Below are 16,089 nucleotides of genomic sequence, written 5' to 3'. Positions count from 1 at the left end.
GTATGATACCGTGTTCCTGAACCATCGTTTCAGTTGAAGCCCGGTAGGAAATGCTCGCAACATGGCAAAGAACCTTTTTTTTTTTTAAGTTCTGTTTAGTTGTGGTAGCCCAGACTAGACTACTGTAGTTAATTTAGGATGCGAATAGTGCATAATACACTTGAAGTTTTACCTTCGAGGGAATTAAGCGTTAACATCGTGATAATGCTCCAGTAGTTGATGACAGTTTCCTACATATCTCTTCCACATGCGAGTTCCAACTAAGGCGAGCAGAAAACGTGACGCCAAGTATCTTGTGTTTCTTTACTACAGTGATGTTTCGACCTTCATATAAAATAGCGCTTAATCATAGAAATACTTTACTCCTTGCACGAAATATATTAATTTTAGTTTTTCGAGGATTAATATTTATTTCGTTAAGGCTTCACCACGTAGATAGCGTTCAAAATTTGTTATTACATTGAAATACTAGATCATTTATGTTTGGCTCCGAACATAGTATGCTACTGTCAACGGCATATGCGTCAAATTTTGCTGATTTTTCGATATTGACGAGGTCCAATCTGCAAGTTAGTGAGCTTTCTCTTTTTCGCCTTTCTCAGCGTTATATCACGTTTCGCGCGTGATTTAAACTCAACAACAATGTTTGTCTTATCAGTATTTCTTGTCGGCACACGATAGCAGGATTAGATATCGGAAAGTACTATTGGTTCACCAATAGCAGTGCCATTCTTTGAAACAATGTCGATGACCTGTTCGTTCTGTCGTCTTTCGACACCTTGAATTTCAACATTGCAATTTCTCGAGTACTGTTCTTCATTCGTGACACGTCTTCTAAGCTGACAAGCACGCTTTTCAAGGGTTGTACACCTGGTTTGCAAAGCATGATTCCCGCCTTTTAACTTAGCATTTTTGACAATTTCTGCCTCCAGGCTCTTCCTCAATTCCATCACAATACCGTATGGCAATTCAAGGCTTTCGGTCATGTTTCTTTGTTCATTGTGGAGCTCACGAATTTCAATTCGCAAGTCTCTCTCCAATGATTCTCTCGACGTCTTAAGTTCATTTTTGCGTTCATTGTTTCTGCCTTAAAATCTTCTTACAACATGGCCATTTCCTTGGCCATTTCACTCATACAACGCTATAGCAGCAAACCGAAGAGTATAAACGAAGTCTGTTTACAAAAACACACAAACAACAAACTATGGCAGTGGCAACAATGGGTACGTCTAAGAAGAACCGGAAGATACTGCAAGTTTACCGCGCACTAACCTGCAGTGCGCACTAACCTAAGATGCAGTGCCGTCGTCACCACTGCCAAGTGTGGCCGGTAGCAGCTCTTGCAAGTCCTTAAATGCGCTTTCTTCAGGTTTATAAACGCCGCCGCTAGTTTCGCAGATTCCAAGCACTGCTGACTGTTCAACTTCCGTGCAGATGCTAGTTCAGACGTCGCTGGAAGGCAGCAAATAGTGATGCGCAGATGGTGATGCGCAGAAACGGAAGGACGTAGTGCAGCTGAACGATCGGAGACGTGCACTAAGAACCGACAGCAATTAGGCGAGATGCAGTGCCGTCATCACCACTGCCAAGTGATCGGTTCAGAAAGCTCCAGAACGGTTCGAACCATTGTAACGTTAGCCTGGTTGCTCATATGAACCTAAAAGAGTGACCCGAACCCGAAGCGCAGATGAAAAAAAATGCTGGTAACACACCTAGTTGGCAGAAGTTTGAAGGACCTTGGTGGTGATGCCTGTTGCTCAAGGCTGTTTGAAGCGGTTTAAGTATGAGCCCGCTTCTCGAAAAGCTTGGAGCGAAACTGCCTTGACATTTTCCAGGTTTGCAGAAGACTCTTGTTCTTTCTCTTTAGGTTACAGGTCATGTCGAGGCCGCCAACGCGAATGCCCTAATGACAGGAGACCCAACTGCCTCGAAAAAAACCACCAGCCTTATTTTCAATGCTGTAAGTACTTTTAATATATTTTACTGCTACAGTTTCTCAGTGCTCGAAACTGAGTTTGCATTGTTCGTCTGTTTTCACCCATTTGTCGAATCTGTGACCATTTGTGGCCCTCCATACTGTCGTTAGGATGGATCTTTGGGCTTGTTGGTTAAGCATGATCTGAATTGAGGCGCGACAGCGACGGCAATACGAAACAAGCAATACTGTAGAGGACGAGGATTATGTTATGAAGTATCACATAGAAATTGTCCTCAACAAGGTTGCGGTGTTGTCGCATGCAGTTCTTTGTTGTCATGCTCGTGAAACAACGTGGGGGCCACTAAAGTGGTAATGATATGCTTCAAACGTGACATATACCCGCCATAGAAAATGTTCCGACAGTAAAGTTGTTGGTGGAGAACAGTGACAAAAGTATCGACAATGCCAATGCCAGCAACGACATCGCAGCGACAGCGCCATATAGTTTAGATAAAAGCTCACAGTATTTACAAGCGGCGATGTGATAGTACTGCAAATCTATACAAAACATGAAGTCGATTAAATATAATAAACGGATATGTGTCGTTTCGTTCATTGCATCCCTTTCAGCAGATTTTGCATCAGTGTATCTGAAGGTCCTAGGCGGACCTTCAAAGCTAGTCGTCGAACTGCAAAAGCACGAAGACTTTTACATAGCAACTGCCTCCTCCTCGGCGGCCTAAATATTGGTTTACACAAAAATTGAATTTAAATAAATTGTGCAAATCCCTCGCACTGTGGGAATCCATGTTATGGGAAGGATCTTTAGGGTACTTGGTTAGGCAGCATTGTTGGTTAACCTCCCTGTCCTTCTCTCTCTCTCTGTCTCTCTTTCTATGGGGGTGAGCAAACAGTTACAAAGCGTACCAACGTTTTTGTGTAAATTGAGTAGTTGTGTATCCGAGTCGCGAGCGTACTTGTGTGTGACGACAGCAGCACGACGAAAGCCATGTCGAAGACGATCCTATGGCAGCAAACACATGATATCTACGCTGGCCGTTCGGCGCGAACTTACAGTATGACAATTGTTCGGTTTTACATGGATAGTGGACCAGCCTATGAGAGAATACGAATCAGAATTATCTGTACTATGCATACGTACATGGTTACAAGTACATGGTATGTACGGGAGGAGGTCCCAAAGTCAGAAACTGAAGGGGGGATTGCCTATAGCATGTCATTTAATTGCTTATTTAGTGCAGCGTCTGTGGTCAAAGTAACAAGAAAAAAGAAGGCGTCAATGCTGCTTAACATATACAAAATTGCGCAAGTTGAAGAAAATCGCGAAAGTAGTGTTTAAACACGCTAATATTGCAGAGTTGCTTAGGGGTCGGTGGTAATAAATTCCAAATGTAAGTAGCAGAAAACTGTGAGCATCAGAAGTAGAGAAATGCGGATTGTGACGTCATCAACTGCGTGTTTGACAATCGTACGAGCCTATGGCTACGTTGTGTGTTGTAGGTTAAAACGACGATGACACTTTTACACCAGCGAAGGAATTCTAAAACATTAACATGAGTGATCATTAATTTCGTACAATGTTGCACCGTTTCTACGTAGCGTAAACTGCTACGAGGAATGTCCTGGGGAAAGTCAGCTGGTCCCGTAGATAGTGCAGTCTAGCATGGCTTCTCAAAGCGCGAGCGTTCATGAGGAAAGAAGACGTCATAGAGAGAGAAACATTTATTAGTACCAGAGGAACTAAAGCTGCAATACGGGCCTCCTGGTAGGCTCATGCCTCTTAGCCCCTGACTTTCTTGACGTTGTGCACTAGAAGCGGCCACCATAGTTTCTCAAACACTGGTGAGGGAGTGGTCTGTTCCTCCCAGATGTCGGGACGGTGGTCATGTGGTAGCTGAGAAAGTGTAGTCTTTCTGAAGGTAGTGTTCGCAGGGAACTCCCACAAAGTGTTGATTTGATGGATAGGCCCCGCACTGTTTGCCAGTGGGGAGACCTAGGTCCCTGGTAATATAATGCGTATAGTGCGGAGGGAGTAATGTGTGAGTTTGTGCATTTTCTATGATCGGAGGTGTCCTCTCTAGAATGTGCACAAAAATGGTGTCTTGAGAAGTGTTGATGCTTATCGGCGAGACTTCAAAATATGTATCCTTCCATTCCGCTTTATCTTCCGTTTATTTCTGGTTTTGTAAGTGTCCTCCATACGCCAAAGGATTGGAGGTCCTGGATTTTCTGCGTGGGAGAGCTGGTGTGCTCTTAAATTTCCTCGCATTCCTTGATGGATTGGAACCCATTGTATACGTACGAGTAGAAGGGGATGAGAATATATGTACATGTGGAACTTTTTGCGTATGTATAAATGCAGGTCATCATTTCGAATATCTCTGCAAGCGCCTTGACTGTCTGTTCGGATTGTAATCGTGTCAGATGTATGTGTCATTTCCGTTATGACAAGCATTATGGACAGAAATTCCGCGTCTTCAGTCGTTGGAACTCTCAAGCAGCTTCTCACAATCGCTGAGTCAAGGCCCACTACTGCTGTTTTGCTGCTTTTGGGGTTATGACTGGTATCTGTATGGGGAACCAGCGCTGTCCAGGAGGTGCTACGACAGTTTCAGTGTGCTACAAACATATGCTGACACCATCCGGTAGAGAGCTTAGGCAGATGGCACAACATATTTAACGAAAACAAACGCGCGCCTATATCAACGTTTGTTTAGCCCGATGCGCCCAGCCAAGCTATACGCGTTGCGCTGAGCGCATGCGCTGGTACGTCCTAGCTCCTGGGTTTCCTTTCATGGGAGGAGCCGTCAAAAGTGTGACTCAAGATGATTGGCGAATTGCTGACACGAATTTACAGTATGTGCTACTGAAAACTGTGTTCACCGTTTGCTAGGCTGTGTGTTACGGTAGTGCAGTTCTCCTAGGCCCGGGATCTAGAAATTCGTCAACCGAGCCTTGTCACCCGTACACTACATGTTCCATCAGCGTTCCTCATGGTCAGTGAATTGAGTTCACCGGCCATTCCGAACTTCGACGGCGAGGAGGAGATGTTGGATACGGACCCTTTTCCTGGAATCACTCAAGTTCCCCCACCACATCCAATTGCCATCGCATTAGTATTATGGTGCACAGGCGCGCGTCTACCACGTTGCTGGACCCGTCACACAGGTTGGCGACTCCCACCTCGTGCGCCGCATGTCGACACCCCCCCCCCCCTGCTTGACTCTTCTCGAAAGTGCAACGCGAGGCTGGCACGGTTCCAGGTAGTTGATTTTAGTCTCGATAAAAGCTGTTTGGTGGCTCTGAAAGGTCGTTCGAGAAGAACCCGTCTCCTCCAGCTGAGCGCTCGCATGCAAGCAGGCAACGCCGGTGGCAAGTCACCCATCGGACCATGGAGCCCTTGGAGCGACCCCATGGGCCAAATGTGACGACTTTTGCACGGACGCCTACCGTTGGATGAAAATGACGACACCTGAGCTGACTCGACGATTGACCGAAAATGACGTGACCCAGAGAGACCGAAGGGGTTAAAAGCGAGAGACAGGGAGAAGATTCCTTCGTTCATTTTTCGTTCTTCTCCCCGCGGGTCTCAGCATCCGATTTGCTGCCGGCCGTCGATGACTTTATGACAATTCATTACTTTGTGGTATTACTGTAAAAAATGTAAATAAATCTTCCGTTCTGAAAATCATCCTCAATGTCGGCCAACTCCCACAGTCAACCACAAAATCTAATACCGTACTCCGCCGTAATCTAATAGGGGACGATCGTCGCATTTGATTGCGAAAAAGGCATGTGGAAATGCTGCAGCTAGCTCCTCTGCATTTTTATGCTGGAGCATTTAAAATTTAATTAACGCCTGTCTTGGTTCTGCTGGCTTAGAAGGGTCCTCCTTATTTGCCATGCCTTCGGGGTATGCCGCTATCTGTTCAGCTGATCACAGATTTGAAGCCAGTTCTCGGTTGCTAATTCCTGGGGATAATTTCGCGCGTTTATTGTGATTCTTTGAATTCTTTCGTATAATCCTGTACTTGAGTCATGATTTTTGTATTTATTGAATAACCTGTACCGCTGCTGCCAGAGATTTAAGAGATGGGAGTCAGCCATAGGGGTGATATTCACCTATTTCAATTTCCTCAGTGTTCTTCTTGTACACAGGCTTGATATATTCTACCCAAGTATCTATGTCGTCCCCTGGGTCTCTCTATAATAATTCAGTCGCATCTCATCCCGCTTAGTAATCTTTCTCATCCTAATATTTCGGTCACTGGTTCGTCCTTTTTTCAATATAAGCTGCATTGTAAGGACATAATGGTCGCTACCCAAGTTTTCTAGGTTGTTCTCCCATGTAGCAATCATGGGTTGTCTGAACTATGTTCATTCCGGGTTTGTATCTTTCTGGACGCTGTTGCCAGTTCTAGTAGCAATCGTGGTATCGTTGAATAGAGTAACCACTGCGTTTTTAATAACGCATTCTAACTTTCTGCTATTCGGTGCTGCCCATGCCATACCCGAAGCTTTACTTGGAATGTTCGTCTCCTGCTCAGAAAATAGGGTACTTTTTCAGGCCCTTTGTGTGTATTTCGAGCCACTAAATGCTATTATTTGACTTGTTTGGAAGCCAGAAAGCATTTATGACAATTATTTCGTGCGTGCTTTCCCGGATTCTGCACTTTATCGCAACGTGCTCTTGCTCTTTTGTATTGCCTCCAGCCGTGTCGACCTGTACCACAGCTAAGTAAGTCTTAACGTAAGTTACAGTCATGCATGGTGCGTTATTGTTAATTGTCTCCTTCCTACATTTCCTTTTCATAATAGGTTGCTGAAATATGTAGTATCCTAAAATGGCTGTTCGCCCATTCGATTCCTACGTCATGATTATATCAGGGAGAGTAGATTCCGGCCTGATTCGCTGCTACAGTAGCGACTTTTCTTTCTGAAACCTCCACAGTTTCATTGGCAGAATATTATTTTATTTGAAGTCGGAGAACTTCTTCTATATCTGATCCTGCTATTCATGTTCGGTGTCATGTTGGCTCGGGATATTCTTGTTCTCTGAGTCTAGATTATTACCTTGTTAGGTGTTTCACTTCCGGAGTAACGCGAGAGCATTTGAGTGTGAATTCTCGACATGTTAAGAATTGTCTCGAAGTGGTTAATTGTCCATTATGTTTGGTCTTGGCTTCCTGTAATTAGGGCAGCACGTTCTGCTAATTTTTCTATGAGATCATCCCTTTTCAGCGTTTCTGCTTGCATGCTCAAAATGTAGTCCTGCAATTTAGTTATTACAACAACGACTTGATCTAGTCTCGTTAAGACCTCTGCTATTTCTGTCGCATTGAAATGTTGCGTGCTTTGTCCCCCTCTTTCTCTTTAATGCTCGCTGGTAGTTGTCTAATTACGTTCCTCTAAAATTTCGATGTCTTAGCTGCTTTCATTGCCTGACTGTAGGAAGGGTGGGAATTAGCGGTTTGCTGTGAGGGCGAACAATTGGCAGCTTGTGAAAGGTGCGAACGGCTCACCCTCGAACGTCGCTCTTCTCGGGTACGTCTTTTGCATTTCAGTGGTCCTGGAGTGCTCCTTTTCATCTTCGTCGCCTCTTCATTTCCGGTAAAGCCATGGTATCCTTCTGCCATATTCCTTGTTAGCTACGGTGGCCTTGCACTGGTCGTTGTCTCTTCTGCGGTTGGCGCTCCAGCAAGGTTGCTTTTCTGGGCTACTATGTTTTTCGAAGCGGTTTATAGTTGGCAGCTCAGGCCAGCTGAGTCCACTGCGGCTCCTGCTGCGGATGCCGGGCTTGTCCTTTGCGTTCACTGATTGTTTGGCGATCTCGTACTGCTGCTCCTCTTCCATAGCCTTTAAGTAGTGTTGCTTCCGGTTTCTTGCAGCTTCTCTTCTTGCTTCGTCAGCTTCTTGGCCTGCTGAACAATCGGGGTAATTTGCTCCATGCTCTTCAATGCGATTTCGGTTGCGTAGCTCACAACCTTCAGGAATTTCTTCATTCGGTCCAAGAGGTAACTTATTTCTACATTTTATGCAGGCCACAAATTTGTTATTATGGAGACGGACGTCAGCGAGGTGTCCAATTTGAAGGCATGAATTGCATAGCATATGCGGAGACTATACTGGTACATTCGGACGAGAAGTCGGCAGTAGAGAGCATATCATTGTAAATATGTTTCCTTGAAAGTTATAAGGGTTGTTTTCGATGAACCTATGCATCTTCTTTGAAGGATTTTAGCTCCTTGCACTTCTACCTCTCTTTTATGTGCTTCGTGTGTCACAGAACGCTCTATACCTTGAATTACACCTTTGACTGTGTCCGTGCCATTCACCTGGTATGTAAGGACTGGGTGCTGCGTTCCCATTATCGAAACTTGACGTATGCGAAGAAGCTTCTCTGCTGCTGTTGGGCCGTAGCTGTCAACTGCTATTATGTTTTAGACAGTCCTAACTTTCACGTAGGTATTTCGTTTCGTATTTTTCAAGCCGGCTGCATAGACAACAGTGGGTCCAACGCAGTCTTGTATGAGTTCTCCTAGTGCGGTAACGTCAGTGACGTTCATGATTACGGTGATGTGCTCTTGAAGACGCCGACTAGCGTCTCTAACCGTTAGCTGTTAGACAGTCTTGGTCGGGGCGTCCTTCGGTATCTTGCGTTTTCATCATCCTGGGCACGTGCCAGTGGCTCTGGCCGCTGCGAAGCGGGCAGCGCACGGGCGCAAGCGTTTGGACCAGTGCAGCTAGGGTTAGCGTGGTGAGACCAACGGCTAAGGCACAAAACAGTTCACGGTTCGATGGGAGTACAGTGTTAAAGTTGCTTTTCATGTTCCAGAAGAACTGAAGATGGCGACGTACCTCTGGTACTAGGATGACGAGGTTCCGGTGCACGAAACTGTGAAATTGTTGGAGATTCTCGGGCGCTCGAAGCGAGCACGTCCGGATTACCGAGAGTGAGTTGTGCCCCTATGGCGCCCCCAAAAGAAGGCGAGAAAGTGGCACGTGGGGCACGGTCCAAGTGTTTCAAAGTGCTGGCTGTCTTTGGAACGAGAGAATTATGCATGCGATAAGAGACCTCTCCTGTTTATGGTGCGCTCGCATGGATGGGTTTCAGTGAAACCCTGATATGCACCCAAGTGCACTTGCTTTTTCGCGAAACCTTGCTAATCTTGCGGACGTGATAAAGGCGAAAATATGTTCCTGATCAGCTGCAAAGGATAGAATCCCTGAAAGCCCTAATAGAGTTCTAAAATGACAAAGTCAACCAAGATTTGGCTAATCGCATGTATTCAGTGTCCTTCATGTGTGTGCGGATGACAAAAGTGTGGTAGTGCTTGTGGTAACGTCGGGATTCGGAAAATGAAAAAAATGCGATCGTGGCCGAGTGGTTAGAGAACCAAGCTGCTGTCCTCCACGGCAGAGGCCCGATTCCACCATCGGTGAAGCAATATGTTTCTTTCTTAAAGCGAGGTGACACGATGGTATGACGAGGAGCGGTTTACGAATCTGGAGTGACGACGATGGAAGGTTCACGACGACAGTATGACAAGGAATGCATAAAGACTGTACGATGGCGATGGTGCGACGATGACATTGCGAAAGTCGGACGACGAAACCGGAATGACGACAATGCAATAACCACGCTGCCATCAAAACCACGACCACATGCCTAGTGGCCCAAAGTATTCGACAGCTCGGTCCACTGAGTCAGCGTAGAAGGCTTGGCAGCGACGGCGTGAAGAGAATGAGATGGCGTTGCTGGAATGAGAACAATAAAACGAGCACGATGACATCACGAGCACATATTTCGTGGCCCAAGCTTGTAGACAGCTTGGGCCACTGGGTCGGGTGGGGTAAGAGGCTATATATTTGCTAGGTAGATAGAGGGACTCAAAACATTTGAAGTAGGCAAATAAGGATAATCGCACTAAGTAGTTTACACTCTATTTCAAATGACGCCTAAGCGTGGGGGTGTTACGTTGGTGCATGACGCGCAAGAGAAACCAGCTGCTCATCTTCTACATTCATATCGTGAAGCCGCAGACTGTGTTGACACTGTTACGTTCTCTAAAGGAGGGCTAGAAACCCAGTGTCCACATAATTACAATAAAGTTCCGTGTCAGACTTGCCACTTTATAGTTGTCCAAATTTCTTTTGCATGTAGCGCGAAGTATGAACGTTCTGGCGTGTTCTGTGAATGTGTCTTCATGTAGAAGGCTGAGTTTTGTAACTTGTACTGCGTGTCATGTAAGAGTAAAGGCCACGATTTATTATTTTTAACATTTGGAAAAGAAGTTTAGATATCAATTTAGACTGTCAATTTGCAGCTTATTTGCATAACACCAAACAAGTGTTTAAATCTAATAAAACGCCGACAAATTAAATGAACGAATCTTGCGACTGTCTAGAAAAATTTAGGGAATTTGTGCCTCCGTAGTAAACAAAAACTGGCTTTGAGTTTGGCAGTTCTGCTAATAGCGAACAACCCAATCGTGACTAATGGTTGTCATGGTCGGTGTTATCGTGCCGTCGTAGTGCCCTCATTTTTGTCGAGCAGCCGCAGTCGCGCTGTACAATCGTTAGTGTAAATGTGGCCATCGTCACTGCTATGGTACTGTGAGACTGCTGTCGCCGTTAGCGTTGGAACGGCTACGAGAGATTGCAGAAGGATGCAGCTACCTTGTACCAAGTTTGGAGTATTTGGAAGAGGAGGGGAGTATTTTCACGTGGTCACGGTCACTAAGTTCACAGCCAGAGGAACTGCTGCAGACTGCTGATTCTTTATTAACTCATAGAGCCTCTCGAATTCAGTTTCAAGTATAACCACTTCCCACAAGTATATGCACAGATTTCCCTGCACTGTTCCCTACACAGTAATCGAATTATGGGGTTTTGCATGCCAAAAACATGATTTAATTATGAGGCACGCAGTAGTGCGGGAATGCGGGTTAATTTGGACTACCAGAGCATTTTTAAAGTGCCCCCAAGGCACTGGACACGGGTATTCTTGCATTTCTCCCCCATCGAAATCCGGGACCCCGCGACCTCGTGTTTACCCACGCCACGCCATAGCCGCTAAGCCACTGCGGTGAGTTTTGTTGCACAGTCAGTTTTTTCGCTTAGGTGGGCGCACTTTTCATGAACAAGACGAGTGAGCGAATCGATAATAAGCAAACATATCGAAATAACTATTTTAGTTTTAGGAATTAATGAATACGGTTATATTAGGCATTTCTAAACAATCGTATTCTAAGCCAACTTTTTTTGTTTGTTTCAACTAAAGCGTTTGTGTTCCTTAAATTCATCATCACATTTAATACTCAGTACGCTAATTTCGCATTCACAAGCAGGAATCTCGGCAGAAAAGTTAGCCACCCCCCCCCCCCTTCCTTATGCAGCGGACGGCGAGAAAGGCTCAAGCCAGTCTTGTTTTTCCCAGCCGAGATCATTGGCGCCGCTGTTATCAGTTGCGCCTGGCGTTCTAGACACGCGTGCGATACGAAATGAGTAAATTCGCATAAGACTCTTTGCTTTATGTTGGGAATGCAGTCCATGAATGCGAAAGTCGCCTACTTTGTGTCGAATTTGGGTGTTACCGTTTAGAGCGCTCGGGTCCCAAGTGTTATAGAATAATCAAAAATGCACTTGGCCTCGAATTCAATTATCATTAACAGTTCATTAACAAACTGTTTACGAAGCTTCCTTCCACCCAACCGCATAAAACGCAAGTGCGAATGACATTTCCGTAGCTCACAAAGTGTTTGTATTTAAATTGCAGATACTTTAGCTTTCAAGGCGCCGTAAGTACGGCATTCAGACAAGAATGCGTACGAGATGTTCATTGGAAGACATTGGCGCGTAAGATTATAAGTGGGTGCCATTTTATTGTCGTATCACTCTGAAGATCGCGTTTCAAGGAATTGGAGAAACCATAAAGGGTTCCAGTACTTCTTGGTGCATCCTGCTCTTCTTGGCAGTAATAAGGTTTGGTTAAGCAACGTCATATATGAACTCGTTTACCGAAGAATGAACAGGTCAAAGTTTTAGCTACTGCTTCTGGACACGCCCCCCGTATGTTCTCAATTACAACATAATATGCATCCAAGCACCCCAAGACAAATGTGATTGCCAAACAACCCTTGTTTCCGCATAGCCGAGGCACCGCTCACCGCGCAAATGCAGCGCCTCTCTACCACCAAGAAGGGCCGCAGTATACTGACGTCCCTGGGTTAAAACCCCCAAGCTCCCAGCCGGCAACTGTGCGAGATCACAGATGAGGCGCGGACCCACATTTACGTGAACCCCATCCCGAAGAACATGCACCCAGAGTAGAACCAAGAACGGCGGCAGGCGCGGGCCAAAGCCCTCACCGAACAACACGCCCAAGACCCGCACACCCGGTACATGGACGCAGCGGGATACAAGCGGGAAGGCTTCGCGGCAGTGGTCGTTGCGGCGGCTACCGGCACCAAGACAACGGCAGCGAGCGTGTGGTGCACGAACGCCACAGACGCTGAGGAGGTTGCCATCGCTCTGGCGATCACCGAGGCTGAGTGTCGCACCGTGCTCAGCGACTCGAGGAATGCCGTGCGCAACTTTGCCAAGGGGCGAATATGCACGCCTGCGGCCGCCATCATCAGCAAGCTCCAACTTCAAGATCACGGCAGCACCATCCGTGTCAAGCGGTTCCCGGCGCACGCCGGCGAGTGTGCATCCTCACCGAACCACAACGAGACGACCCATTCGCCGGCGCGAGCGCTTACCTTCCATGCCCCCGAGAGTGACCGTTCCATGTGGTTGTTGGAAACCAAGGACAGATTGACCAGTTATGCCGAAGTAACCAAGTGTTATCGCTTAGCTCGACGGACAATGCCGCCTCCCCACCCGGCTCTCATTCGGGAGGAGGCCGTAATCCTAAGGCAAATACAAACCGCGTCATTGCTCGCCCCCGCAATGCGGCACGTGCTTCACCCAGAGCTCTATCCGAGTGGGCTGTGCGGTGTTTCTGCAGCGGGTCTGGCGGACCAATGGCACATCATGTGGGACTGTGCCAGGTTCCCGACGGCAGCTACCTACAGGACCTACCCGCCCCAACTTCAAGGTGCACTGCAGTCTGCAGACAAGGACTCACAACTACGGGCCGTCCAGCAGGCCCGGGGTGCGCTCGCAAAGCACAAGCCTCCTGACCCACTACAAACGGGCCCAACTGGGGTACTGCGGAGTAGGGTATAATCCCGGGTCGACGCTTGGTCAGCGTCACAACGCGTTAAACCGTCGGTTGCCGGCACTTTCTTATAGTTATTCCTATCCTATCCGCATTCCTGTCGTTGTTCAGAGCAAAATCAGTGACATGTGAAAAGTTAATCAGCTTAGCTCAAAAGATGCTGTATATTAAGCCGCTAATTGTAATCTCCATTGCTTCTTAATACTCGAGTTTATTTTAGCAATCAATGTTAAGACGCTCAACCGGCAATCTTGTACACGTCTCGTGAACGCTTTTCTATGCGGTTCATCAACGTACTTTATGGTGATTTCAACCAAGAAAATGTTTATCGCCTTGCTTCTTTAGCCCCAATAAGTATAGAAACAAGTTCAAACTTTTCCGACAGACCAAGGAAATAGCAATGCCCCCCATATTCTACATAACGTTTCTAATCGACGTAATAGACATAACTCTAGTCGACGTATTCATTACAAATATAAATCCAGATTCAGTTAAAGCTGGCGTATTTGTGTCGGATTTGAACGACCATATGCCAATATTTCTATGTTACAAGGGTCATCTAGAGAATAAGGAATCACAGTCGACACACCTTATTCAACCAACAACTGAACAAAATCTTTTTACGTTTCGTACCAATATCCTGAAAACAGCCTGGCATACTGTATTTGAATCTAAAGATGCAAATGACGCTTATGAATCTTTTTTTAGCCTCCTAAAACCAATATACGACGCTTGTTTTCCGTTGAAGTGCGTAAAACACAAAAATAAAATACATAAGCCATGGATCACCCCTGAGTTATCTGTTCGAACACGCAAAAAGAATGCTTCATATGCTGACTTCATAAAAACCAAAGATCTAGAACTTTTCCGCCGTTTTAAGAAAATTCGGAATCGTCTAGATAAAGTCGTAAAAAAGGCGAGGCGCAAGCATTGTTTCAATACCTTTCGTTCTTCGAATTCATCTTCGGATGTTACGTGGAAAAACCTGCAATATCTGCTAAATTACAATGTTCATGCTGAACAGATGCATAGTTTGAAAATAAATGGTACTGAGGTAAAAGACAAAGCACTTACAGATGCTTTTAACAAATATTTTGTAAACATTGGAGCACACTGCGCACCGATCAATGATCTTGACTACATTTCTCAAAATTCCAGTTCTATATTCCTTTATCCAGTACACGAGGGGGAAATAACTACTACAATTCTCAGACTAAAGAACAGTAGTGCCAGGGATATTGACAGCCTTCAAATTAAACCTATAAGATACGTTGCTGATCTTATATCTCAGTACATTACTTATGTCGTTAACCCCTGTTTAAACGAAGGTACCTTTCCTCATAGGATGCAGATAGCGCGCGTCATTGCACTCTTAAGAAAGGTGATGAGAAAGATCTGGGAAATTACCGGCCATTATCAACACTTCCTGTGTTTTCAAAGGTTTTCGAAAAAGTTATATGAAGGCGACTAACTGAATTTGAGCAAAAATATAATCTGCCAACTGACAGTCAGTATGGTTTCCGTAAGGGGATGGACACTCAACTCGCTTTGCTAGCAGAAAAAGAACCCCTACTACAGCATTTGGAGGAAGGCAAACTTGTTCTGGGCATCTTCATTGGCCTATCAAAGGCATTTAATTGCATTATTCACAATCTTATAATTCAAAAACTTGAACGCTATGACTTTCGTGGCAATGTCGCTTCTCTTATACGTTGTTGTCTAGAATACCGCCAACAAATAGTTGTCATAAATGGCTATCACTCAGATCCACTACCTATCTCCTCAGGCATCCCACAGGGTAGTATCCTAGGGCCTTTTTATTTAATATGTATGTGAATGACATTGTTAAAATTAATGAAAGTGTGAAATTTATCATGTACGCTAACGACACCAGCATATTGATAGGTGGTAAAGATATTGATGACCTTGTCAACGACGCTAATTTCACGTTAGCAAAATTGGATGAATGGACACGCAGGAATAGCCTCCTGATAAATGAGAATAAAACAAAAGTTGTAATATTTCGAGCTAAAACAAACATATATCAATCAACAAACTTATCTCAATAAATGCAACACCTATTCAGATTACTTCCAGTATTAAAACATTAGGTGTCACTTTTCATGAACATATGTCATGGCATGCTCATGTGGATAGCGTGGCAAGTAAACTTGCGCAAGTAATAGGTTTAACATACAGAATTCGCCATATACTTCCACCGCAAGCTATGATGTTAATCTATGAATTATTGTTTTCCAGCAGAATAAACTACTGCTATCTAATATGGTCTGACACAACACAGGGAAACTTAAACAGGCTTCATAGGTTGCAGAAAAAGCTCTTTAGAATTGTTGAGGGATTGCCCTATCACTCGCACACACATCATCTTTTTGACAAGTACAACGTAATCCCAGTTGCCAAATTGTTCGACTACATCTTAGGCAAAACATTTAAAAACAAAAAAAAATAATAGCTCCTTTTTACAAGGTTTAGCTAACCTACAGGAGAACACTTCTGCCCGCCTGACACGTAATACTATGCCCTGGAAAGTGAGAACTTATAAAACAACGTATGGGCTAAAGACACTACAGAACAAATTACCCAGGTTACTTATTAGATTAAATAATGAACACGTTAAACTTGAAGATATAACATTCAAAGAACTTCGACAGCATTTTAACAAATTCTAGGCTGTTACTTTCGTAAATTTTTGTTTCTGCAAACCAAGTTTTTCTTTGCCCCGTTATCCCTAACAGTGTGCAGGGTGAGGGAATGGTTCCGTTTTCCCTCTTTCAATTTACAATGTGTGATTTATCTGTTTTGTTTCTCTTTACCATCATTGTGTATGTATTACTGTTATTTCTTGCGGATAATTGAAACTGCATTTGTCATTTCTTTTGTGACTACTCCATCGTTGACTGTGATG

General features: G+C 44.9%; 1 protein-coding gene across 3 annotated transcripts in view; it reads left to right on the top strand.

Moving 5' to 3' along the window:
- LOC142579682 (uncharacterized) overlaps positions 1-16,089 on the top strand; it is a 40,964-nt gene that overhangs the window by 11,316 nt on the left and 13,559 nt on the right. For all 3 annotated transcript variants that reach the window (XM_075690137.1, XM_075690135.1, XM_075690138.1), the window contains exon 3: positions 1,868-1,960. In XM_075690137.1, coding sequence (XP_075546252.1) covers positions 1,868-1,960 — 93 coding nt within the window. The remainder of the gene's footprint in view (positions 1-1,867; positions 1,961-16,089) is intronic.

The sequence above is a fragment of the Dermacentor variabilis genome, chromosome 4 (genome assembly GCF_050947875.1).
Source record: "Dermacentor variabilis isolate Ectoservices chromosome 4, ASM5094787v1, whole genome shotgun sequence".
In the NCBI taxonomy this organism is placed as follows: domain Eukaryota; kingdom Metazoa; phylum Arthropoda; class Arachnida; order Ixodida; family Ixodidae; genus Dermacentor; species Dermacentor variabilis.
Note: the sequence above shows the minus strand (reverse complement) of the source record. Positions and strands in the feature narration are given on the sequence as shown.